Raw genomic sequence first — 11,720 nt, 5'->3', positions numbered from 1 at the left:
AGTATAAGAAAAATCGCGAAATCAATAATCCACCGCATCGATCTTGCGTACAAAGATACTTTCAATTGTTAGCTTTATGTGAAAAAAAAAATTTCTGATTAATACTGCAATTATATTATATATGTATGTTTTGTTTTTAATTCTCTTGTTCCACATGATAACGAGCGTCGCGGCGTACAAATTGAAAATCTTACGTGTCGGTATATCTACGTTGGTACGTGTATTATTTTTATTATTCCTGTCAGTGAATTCGTCTGGTAATTTTTATAGCGCTCTTTGTTTTCGTTGGCCATTTTCCCATGTGAAATCCATAGGGGTAAAACTCTTTGGTCTTACGCTGGCCACGTCAGCAATCAGACGGCGATGCTTCCTTTTGCCGTAATCGGTATTCTGTTGGTGTCAGCATTCCTCTGAAACATACAAAGTATGCTTTCAGGCTCAAGCCGATATCGAGTGTACAGTCTGTTCGAAAAATTATCGAACCAAAGGAAGAATAAACTGACGAAATAATAATGTTCAGTTCACAAGGTGCAACTGATATTCGTTGAATTGAATTCGACTAAAACAGTTTCAGCCTTCGGATGCATCTACAGAAAAATAACTGGGACACTTGGAATTACAAGTAAAAGAACGTGTTTAAAGATAAATATATATTGTCCGCTTAAAAAATTTTATAAATAGAGGTAGAACCGAAAGATATTGAAAATCTGTTCAACGAAACGAAGGGGACGTTATTGCAATAAAAATTTACACCTCGGGTAACTTGACGATCGGTTCTCAGCTTGACATAATTTTTGTATTTTCGATAATATTTTGACCAGCCTGTCAATTTGACAGATGCGCTAATTGTAGGCAATCGGCACGTCGAATGTCAAACACATTATAAGTAAAAGTATGTCTGACTCGCAAACTCGTCGAGGCCTATCTTATCTATCGTTTTATACATCCTCTTAATACAGTACAGCGAGCAGGACATTTTTGTTACTTAACGCGAGCATATTTATTTTTTTCAGGCATGTTTTCCGTACACAAAGCGCCCGTTTCTATGACAGCGAATTCGCACACGCGAAATACCGAAAAAACCACTTTTAAGTCCCAGGAGTTGAAAGTGGTAGTTTCTGCACTGCGCGCATGCGCTGACGCAAACAAATCTGATATTACGCGACCCTAACCTCAATTTCGTGCTTCGCGAAAAAACGCCTAACGTACTCTTATTGTACAAAGAATCGTGTGCAACAAGCAGGCGACGGTCTTTTCGCCTCGCGTATTTGCAATATTCGTCTTCGACTTCACCAACGACTCATATTGCAAACTTACGCTCTTTGTTACACAGCATACTATTTTTTTACAAACGTATTGGGAATTCAATTTGCGCTTTTTGTCGCGATAAGAATGCAATTGTTTATTTGGTATAAATTTGATTACTGCGAACCTGAGAACAGTGTCGAACGATACGTAGACCCCTTTATCGCACATCCTTCTGTACAGATGCCAGCATTCGCGTTCTTTTCTCGTTTGAAATTGCGGCTCAGAGGAAGACGTAGGGGTTTCCGGTTCCGGGTCCAATCCGAGTATATCGCTCTTTGCATCGGTCTGATATCGTAATTGGAATGAAAAAGAATTACACGAATATCGTCAATTAATCACATTCCGAGAATTACCTCGGATAATAATAATCAGCAATATGTAGACATGTATAACTTTATCAGTGACATGTTTTATGCATACTTTTTTTATTTGTTATCGTTTAAATTTACCTCACAGATGATTATCGGGAAGAAACATCCACGATTTTGACGTCACTTCAATTTTTGAAGAAAAAGGAAGAAAAATAGCCAAGTGATTTTTGACTCCAAGAATTTTTAAATATCTTTTTTTGGGGTCTAGTTTGCGGAAAAAAATTATTTTCCAATGATAATTCGAAAATGGAAACGGTCTACTTTTCAACTGAGATTCATTTTTACATATTATTCTTTTTCTCGAATGACAATCTTATCAAACAAGCACACAGTTTTCACGAAAATAAATTTCCATCGAAACTCACCTTAGGCACCGGAAGTTCGTTACTCGCTGCTGAAAAAGCGGTCGTCTTGTCAATTGCAACCTCTTGATCTCTAACTGTTCTCAAAGTCGAATTTTCTGCGGCAGGTGTAACCGGAGAATTCAAAAGTCTCTCGTCGGCAGCACTAAAAGCGGAAAATAAGAGAATAATACAAATCGCTGCCGATCATTATTTTCTCCTCTCATCGTGCTTTTCATAATTCCATCTATATATGCATATGAACATGTATACGTTATGTATATACGTAGGCTAAATACACCGGGATTAACCGGAGCTACGGAATGTATTTAATCGATTGTCCCAGTTCCACTTACGAAACTGAATAATCATTGTCGTTCTTTTACAATATCTCTGTAGAAATACACCTGCCCCATCTTTCCACTCTCAGACACGGGTTCGTGTTTAGACACACACACACATGCATTTATTATCCATGTTGCGTAGCGCTTAGCTTCGATCATTTCACCTCAAGTGCATTATAGGTACATACATATAAAATCCGTATGATTGACAGTAAATAAAAGCGATTTCTTTCACTGCAGACTGTCAAGTGCAGAATTTTTTTCTCTTATCAACACCTACATCACGACAATGCGTTATATGTTGAAAGTTGAATCAATTAAAGTTTAACAGAAATCATGTGTCATGGAAAAATATAGGTCGAGAGATTAATTGACTCGATGGTTTTACAAATTCATCATCATCATCGTCATCGTCATCGTCGATATGATTACCATTATTATTATTATTATTATTATTAAATTGTGAGTATGGCAGTGTATGAGGTAAAAAGAGAAAAATATAGAGTTTAAAAACTCTTGAGTTATAAAGTTTTGTGACAGGTTTTACGCCAAGTCACTTTCCCTGTCATTCGTTGTATAATTATATGTATATATAATACACGCGATCAATTGGATCACTTTTGTTCCCGTATGTCTTTGGGGAATGTAAGTTGTAACTAACTTTGGAGGGATTTTCGATCGCACCGTAATACGCCTATCTATAATTTGTGATGCCGATGAGAAATAATTGCGAAAAATGATGAAGCAGTTATACCGACAACATATACATGTAAATAAATGTGTATATATATATACTCGCGTATACATGTCCGTTAGAGATTAACGATGTACCTATGTAGAGTGATTAATGATTGACTAAACTCGCCACGTAATCGGCATCGAAAAGAGCAAACAATTCAGAAGTAACTTGTTAAACCTCCGTCAAAAACTGTGCGAGGAATGAGGGGGAAAAAAAAAGAAGAAGAAGAAGAAAACGTAGGAATGGAAAAAAAATCTGTAATCGAAGTTTTTGTCGATGTATGAAATATTCTTTTTTAAAGTTTGCCTAATCAATATTATAGTTATTCCCATATTGAAAAGCTAAAGTTTTTTATGTAATCCTACACAGGCTTGTAGGGAAAAAATATAACGAAAATTTATCTGAAAGTTGATTTGAAATAATCGGATAATAGTACATTGAAACTTCGCCGTTACTATTTTTTTCGCTTATAAACCTGACGTGATTTGTAATTTCAAGCCGAATAATGTTTGTAACGTTTAATGTAACGATTAATTTTTTTTTTTTTTCTCAAAAATCATTATTTCGCAACTGGTCTGATCGTCCCAAATCGAGTAATTTATTTTTAAAAAGCAAAGTGTATACAGATTTTGAAAAATTAAACTCCTTTAAACTCGTTCTAAATTTTCAAAGCAATTATTTCAATTTCAATATTTCGTTACATTAACGTTACTAACTTTAATCTCGCTCGGTTATATTATACAAGGATATCAGCTATACTTAATTCGAAGATATTATCTTCCGCTTGGCGAATGGTCGAGGGTATATACATATATATATATACACGTACACTCACCTGCAGAAGTAACACGACTCGGTGAAGCGTTCCATTTTTGGCTCGCGGTCCTCGTAAATCAGAACGAATCGAACCTATCATGCAGATCTGAGTATGTAGTATAACAAGAAGACCGGGAATCGCGGACTTCGTGATACCTTCGCGATTTTAAAACAACGATGGAATGAATATAAACGAGGCCGTGGAATTATCCTTATCCCTTATTCTTATTCTATTTCGCAGATTTATTATACGCTTGTACCACCTCGATCCTTGGCGCCGAAATATTTGCATACGATTTCCACGAGCCAGTTTCGACCCAGCACCACCCCCTATTTTTACACCCTTTTTTTTTGTCGGTGTTTTTATTTATATTATTTTATATTTTTGTCTCTTTTCTTTACTTGTTTACTCTCCTTAATCGTCGAGTATTCAACGTACTTCGATCCATAAATATCTTCTAACAGATGTAATATATTGTTTAAGAGGATGTAAAATCACGGTATTAAAACTGCACACTGCGATCAAGTATGGCGAAAGAAAATACTGTTTCAAATTAAAGAAATGTCATTTTTTTTTTCCACACTGACAAAGTAGTGGTCGAGTCAATAATTTGTGTTATCGAGGGAAATCGTATTTACTTGATGTAACGATATTAAACGTTTATTAAACAGCGGAATCTTCCATTTCGGAAGTTTGAGCCGTCGGTTTTCCGACCATTTGAAACTTTGTTATTTCTTCAAAGTTTGATTTCTTTACTTCAAGTTTCACCAGCAACAAATAATTCGGAATTAGGCGCTTTCGCAACTTCAAACCTCATACCCGTTTCGTCACCATATCCGGTAAATTACTAATCTTCTTTTTTTTTCTTTCGCATGTGAAATGTACAGAGAATTTTCCCGTTGGTTATTCAATGCTTTTAAGTATAATATTACAATATCTTTGCTCTCCTAATGTTTGAAATAAAAGCTTACCAGGGATGCGGCGGCGTACTTTTCGTCCGCAGAAGCCTCCGTTTCTTGTCGCGAATCGGATCCCCGATCGGAACAGCCAGGCATCTTTTCTCCCGATCGGTTACCGGGGCGATAAAAGCGTCCTCTGGATCAGTAAACTCGTTTCTCGCGGTCGTCGACGAGAGCGGCGGAGCGTCGTCGGATTTCCAACTCGTCGCTTCTTCCGGTGTTGGAAGGGCACTTCCTCCGCTTCGGCATACGACAGGAAATTTTTGCTGTCCGAATACTCCGACCACTCCCCATTTCCGTTCATCCTTCGGGTTTTCGTCCCTTTCAAAGTCGAACGATTCCTGTTGAAAGGACACTGCATCCGGGGAAAATATGAATTAAACACCTTTAGGTTTAGAGGTTCGGATTTGTTCGATTGATGTTGTTTTGAAACGTGAAAACCGTTCTGGGAACATCCCGCGTTAAATTATATTATCGGCAGTATTTTTGGCTTTGCTCTTATGGACATTGATAATCGTACTTTAGATTATTTTGATAAAACTCCGATTTTATTTTTGCGATTTCGCGTTTCATCGATATTCGTTAGCGGATTGAATCGCGATGGTATCACGGATCGATCGATAGGCAAAATCCAACGCAACATGCACGTCGAGCATCCCATTAACTACAAATGCTGAAAGGACTCGTTATACATCATTTAGTAAGAAGGAACGCTCTGCTATAAAATCAAATTAACTGACAATTCCTTCAACAATATAAGATATGTTTCGTGTATCCGTGAAAACGCGTTATCTATTTTCATAATATAATTGTTGCGTCCGATCGATCACAGCTGAAATACCTGTCGGTTCGTACTTGTTTATGATTTTCTTACTGTGCGCCCTGCGTTGCCGGTAAAAAGAGAATCCAGCAAGTATTTTTATGCATTAAAAACATCTGCAAATTAAATCGCACTAAAAACTTAACGTGCTAAGCTATCTGCAGTAATTGTTTGAAGAAGATGCAACAGTTTGACAAACCTGCTTCAATGCGATATACTTTTGACACGTGTTTTGTATATGCTAATTACTACTAATAACGAAACTTTTTACGGAGTTGAAAAAGTTTGCAAGCTGCACGAAAAATCTATTTTTCAACAGCTTATAACTTTGCTGTTTCTCGCGTACTTGGATCGTTTCAACTTTAATGCAAGTGAAATTCTCCACTGTATATAGGTATACATACTTATACGTGTATTAATCATTTGAATCACGAATTATTGTGCCGAGTCAACTTTTGTAAATCATTTATAGTCAACTACTACAAGATAGTATTCCACGATTTTCGGGGACGCTGATTACGAATCTCAAATCAGATTTAAAAAATTCAAAATGGCGGATCCAATATGGCGGACGAAAATTTCAAATTTGATCGTATCCGGTCAAAAAAATTGGATTTACCGTACTGGATTTTTAAAATCTGATTTCAGATTCGTAATCAGATACCCCAAAAACCCCTGGACAAAGTTTTTTATCCGGATTAGATCGAATTTGAAATTTTCGTCCGCCATATTGGATCCGCCATTTTTAAGTTTAAATTCCGATCTCAGATTCGTAATCACCGATCCCAAAAACTTATAATTTATGTAAAACATGTATACGTATAGAGGGGTAACTTTCTCGGAAATTAATTATTCCATCAATTTGCACGATTATTTTCAATAAATTTGTTTCTAACGATAATAATTTACATTATTATCGTTAGAAAATAAAAATACTTACCACTATGGCTCAAAGGGTTAAACACTTTAATATTGATGTGTATCGCGTGATGGGTTGATTCGCAATTTGTATTCAAGTACAACTTGTAAGACCTCGAGCTGCGTAACGCGATACGATTATATTTTCTCCTGGCTTTAAACCGCAATCGACGTTGCGATAAATTTTCGCATCGATAACGAAGCTCGCCGCTTAGTCTCGAATACAATTCAAAAGATTTCAACCATTTCGAGCTTTTCAAAGAAAGAATTTAACCCTTTTACATACACCCACCCCATATCCTTATCCGTCTATGGTACCTCGTTTTGACTGCTTCCTATGTTACACGTAATTCGGTTGCAAATGAAACTTTCACTTGTACGAACTGCACCCCGGCATTGATGGATGTGCCTGATTGACGCAGGGTGAAAATTATTATGCGCATCGATTTTAATATTAACTTGAAGCTGTTATAGATACAGGTAGGTGTGTACGTGTAGTTAAATTGCGGAGAGTGAACTGATTGTGAGTCGGTATCAAGTTCGTTGCACGAATTTAAGCGCGAATTTCGTTCCATCCTCAATATTTGCCCCCCTTGATTCAGTTGTCGCTATAGTCACTCATGAAATTATTCGCGATAATTTTCTTCTCCTTTCTTCCTCTTATGAAAAGGAAAAGCTCTGCTCATCATGTTGTGCCCGTCACACTGCAGTTGTTATAGGGATACAATAGACGGGTATAACGTACGGGAAACTTTTATCTCGTGACCGGTTTATTAGCGTTTGACGGTTCTGCAAAACGTTTGTTAAAAATTGGGTCAGGGACGACAGGTTGATGGAATCTGTTAATAACTGTACCTATTATATAATTCATTCATCGAGGCGGTTTCGATCCACAACTTTTCACTGCACACCACTTATCATACCGTCGATGATTTCTTCCGAATACACCCCGAGTCTTGATATATACATGTTTGGAATACAAATATAAATATAAATATAAATCTGCAAAAGTTATTCACGCTTTCAAGGTTCGAGTCTGAAGAGTATAGCAATGACCGTCAAGTTGAGGCGTTTTAAGTCTTAACGAAGCTGGATATTAATATTTGTGGACATGTTGTTTGTACTTGTACGTATATCTGAGATATCGAGAAAAGAAAAAATTACTGATTCGAACGATCGGATAAAGTTGTGCGCGTGTATGATGAACTGTAATGGATAAGATAAGTGAGATAAGTGTGACGAGTATTTTACAAATATTTTACGTATGCACGTGGATTATACGTATACAGGGCGCAAGAGGGATGATAATTATTACGCGAGGTTGTGTGTCAACGAAGAAGAAGGTGGAATGCGGTGGTTGCGTGTCGTCATCTAGGGTCTAATTAACTCCGGCCAATTATTACCGCCGGCACTTTGCCACACCTCTGCCATTATGGGAAGTGAACAATATAATAACGTCTTTGCGTGTTTCTTATTAAATCGACACCTCGCCAAATCGCAAGGATCAATTTTGGTACCCAATGTTCAGCAACACATCAATTATATAGTGTTGATTTTGAGCGCATATCAACGTTCCGAATTTTCGAAGTGCGGACTGGCCGTTACAGATCATTGGGCCAAAATTCCGATTGGTCGAAATTCCGAAGGGTCAAAGTTTTTCCAACGTTCGAAGTTCTGAACACTAACAACCTCCGCAAATGCGATGAACGCTTCCAACCATTCGTAATTTCGATCATTCGTCATAAAGGTCAGTCTGAACTTTGACAATTCCTTTTATCTTCAAGTGTTTTACCTGACTTGATGGGTTTCCTCTGAAGCGTCGAAGCCATTGACGTACATCCGGCAGTCGATGAGGTCTTGATGATGGGCGTGGTTGGCAGCTTGTTTCTGAGCTCGTGAATGAGCTTGTCGTCCCTCGGTGAATTCTGGTCGATGTCGCTGTCGCTGTCGGCCGAACTGACGAGGGACACCATTGTGACAACGTCGGGAACCTTCGTCTGGAGCGAGGGCCGTCCCCGACCACCGGAACGTCGGGACTTACCGTCCGAATTCTGGGCCTCTTCTTCGCCACCGTCGCTGATCCTACCTCCGCCACTTCCGCCCGATCGCCGCTTGCCGCTTTTCGCTCGCCTTTTTATTATCGGAGCTGATTTTATCGCCCGATTGGAAATTGACGGTGATCCTTTTACCAGCGCTTCGCTCGCTGCCCCCAATTCCGGCTTGGTTTCCTGCGACGACGAAGACGACGACGGCCCGATTGACGGCGCGTCGATTACTATGCTGACTTGGGTTCGACCACCTGCTCCTGCGCTATGAGCTCCGGACGATTGTCGACGATGCTGGACCGGTGGTGCCGAATTTGTTCGCCGCATTCGACCCGTTTCCACCATTGAAATCACACCACTAGAACCGTAATTATGCTCCCTGGTAATCTGAGTTGGGACTTGGATCCTTTCCCGTCGCTCTGTTGTACTTTGCCCAGGAGTTACCGTTGCTGATCCGCTCGTTGAAACTCTTTGCGAGTGAAGCGAATTGTTTGAAAAATTTGCTCGCTTAGCCTTCGCGCTCATCGTCGACGATGTCGCTAACGACTCCTTGACGCCACCGCCATCCTGGTCCCTCTTTTTTGGAATTGAAGTAGAAGAAGACGGCACGTCATCCACTGTCACGTTTCCATTGGGTCTCGACTCACCCTCCACCATGTCCTGATGCTCGTCTCGATCCTGCTGCAGCGGTTCTCGACTCGGTGCTATTTGATCATCATCTGGAATACTGACCCTGCCCTCTTCGATGTCCTCAAAAATCGCAACTGCGTCAATGGTGCCTGAATTAGGAGCGGGTTGAACACGAATCAAACCTTGATCAGATGCCCTTTCCGTGGATATTTCAAGTTTCTCCATTAGAGCGTCCGTCGGTACCTTTGTCACGGCGATGATTCCGTTCTCCGATTCCTGCATCGCATTCAATGATGGTTTCAAACTTGTAGCGATGTTTTCTCCTTGGTGGTACGCTTTTCCAGGTGTCGTCATCGTTACGGATGTGCAAGACGTTGTTTCGCTGCTCGGCGTCACTCTGGAACTTATCCTGTTGGTCCGCGGCTCGGTGACCGTCTCTCGTCTTCTGATTCCCGAAGATGGTGCCGAAGCGGCGCAGGACGATGGTCTGGAGTCGCAGTTTGACTCGACGGCGTTTTGGGCGAGGAATATATCAATGTTTGCTCTGTTCTCCTCGCGCTGTTTCCACGCGAGGCGTAACCTCTCGGCCAATTCTTGTCTCGAGTACAGGATCGAGGCTTTTTCGCTAATCGCTGGACGAGTCGTGACCTTCGTCCTGGCCGTTGGCGGTCTCAGCTTCCCCGGTATCTGCCTCGCGATAACCGCCACATCGTTCTCCACCGAATCCTGATTGTTGTCGTCCCACGCAACTCGCACCTTCGGACGGCCCGGGTCCACCTTTCCATCTTGACACTGAAGCCGATTTCGTATCGGATTCGCGAACACCTGCAGTGGCTTGTTGTCCTCCTCCGCCGATCGCTGACGTCGCACTTGTTGACGTCGCGGAGGCTGCTGCAGCGACAACTGACGGACTGGACCAGGAGGACGTCGTAGGTTCGACATTCTAGGATTGGTATAAGATGGTCATTATCGACTCCCTAGAAACTACTGCCCAGACGAAGAGCAAGATCACGATCGGTTTCCTAATTTTAGTAAAATCCATCCCAATCCATCTTTACAGACGATGCTTTACATGCCTACATTTTACGATTAGTCGTGATGGTGCTGCTTAATTAGAGCCTCTTATTTGAACTGTCGTTAGGACACTTCACTCGCAATTATATATCACGGTCTTCGATTTTTCTTACCCTACCGCGGTCTGTTGTGCATGCATTAATGAATATCGTACCAAGTTCACTGAACTCATATAGGGTTGCAGCTGGTGTGACTCGTTTCGCACTGTACTTGGATTGGTTAGCGTGGGGTTGTTACGACACTCGATATTATAACAGACGAAAATTGACGCAGTTTTACTATCCGCGTAATGATTGACTACCTCGTTTATACCTCCGGATTGCTGATCTATATTGTATATCTATACCTGTATTTTTGAGCTATAAAAATTCGCCGACCGTCGTTACCTGCGAAACAGAACAGTCGCAGTTCTATCTCTGATTTTTTATTCGAGGTTCGCGTGCGGTACCAGCTAGGAAGGATCATGTTGTGCTTTTTCACTGATCAGGGCCTTTAGGGCGGTTATATAGGGAAACAGCGGGCAAAATGGGCTCCTTAAGGGTGGAATAACGTTAGACCAATTTCGAAAACGCAATTTTTTTTGTCGTCTTACATTTCAAGCGTTACGAACATTTTTTTAAATCCCACTCTATTGTACATGGGGCTCATTTTACACGCAAAACTGAACAATCGTCGTACTTCTACGCTAAAATTAGTAAATCAAAAGATGTCTTCCCATACTAGCAATTAAATGATGAAGAAGTCAGTGCAAATACTGCGTTAAAGTGATGACGATGAGGAGATTTAATTAATCGAAATGAAAAATTTGTACGGTATCGAAAGAACAACGCCGCAAAAGGAAAAACGGCGCCACCAAACCGCAATATCGTGGCTTATCATGGGGTGAAATCATGTTATACGAGACGTAGAATGAGACTGGAACTCTTTGGCGACTTTACCTCTGCAGAGCAGCGCGGCCGTAATTATATAACGCTCAATTCCCTGACTCGTTGCTGTCCCCGCGTTTCATGAATCATCGAATCGCACGGTCCACGTACCTCCTCCAGGCGGTTGTGGGACACGCGGTTTGTTCGGCGGGCAGGTCGGGTCGACCCGGAGTCGTCCTGGGCCGCTGGCACACGCCGACTGACTGAATGCGACCAGCAACCCTTCTGTAAACCACCCCGCTTTTCTGCCGCCCTCCTCAGGTTCAAACCTCACCATCGCCTTCCTCCTCACCGAGGAGAAGGTGGCGAAGAAGGGGTAGGACAAGGACTGCTGTTACCATCACTACTAATACTTTGGTGCTCGGCGTGTAGTATATCGTACATCGTTGCCAATAGTATGATTTAGACGAAGGAGGAACACGAGTGCC

At 40.9% G+C, this 11,720-nt stretch overlaps 2 protein-coding genes across 2 annotated transcripts in view; one reads left to right on the top strand and one right to left on the bottom strand.

Moving 5' to 3' along the window:
- LOC124176969 (uncharacterized protein C1orf112 homolog) overlaps window positions 1–11,720 on the top strand; it is a 32,453-nt gene that overhangs the window by 12,959 nt on the left and 7,774 nt on the right. The gene's annotated exons all lie outside the window — the stretch shown is intronic.
- Window positions 183–10,234, bottom strand: LOC124176897. The gene is made up of 5 exons (XM_046558733.1): window positions 8,410–10,234; window positions 4,892–5,234; window positions 2,045–2,186; window positions 1,433–1,593; window positions 183–410 (listed from the first exon to the last, which is right to left on the bottom strand). Exons 1-5 carry the CDS (start codon window positions 10,232–10,234, stop codon window positions 347–349), a joined length of 2,535 nt encoding a protein of 844 aa, XP_046414689.1. The 3' UTR covers window positions 183–346.

Source organism: Neodiprion fabricii, chromosome 2 (assembly GCF_021155785.1).
Source record: "Neodiprion fabricii isolate iyNeoFabr1 chromosome 2, iyNeoFabr1.1, whole genome shotgun sequence".
NCBI lineage: Eukaryota > Metazoa > Arthropoda > Insecta > Hymenoptera > Diprionidae > Neodiprion > Neodiprion fabricii.
Note: the sequence above shows the minus strand (reverse complement) of the source record. Positions and strands in the feature narration are given on the sequence as shown.

Bases quoted from the DNA above. Each gene is read 5' to 3' on its own strand.
- LOC124176897 (XM_046558733.1), bottom strand. From the start codon at position 10,234: ATGTCGAACCTACGACGTCCTCCTGGTCCAGTCCGTCAGTTGTCGCTG. The intron at 5,235-8,409 runs GTAAAACACTTG...CCCCGGATGCAG, and splicing joins GAGGAAACCCATCAAGTCAG to TGTCCTTTCAACAGGAATCG. The intron at 1,594-2,044 runs GTGAGTTTCGAT...TTACGATATCAG, and splicing joins ACGAACTTCCGGTGCCTAAG to ACCGATGCAAAGAGCGATAT.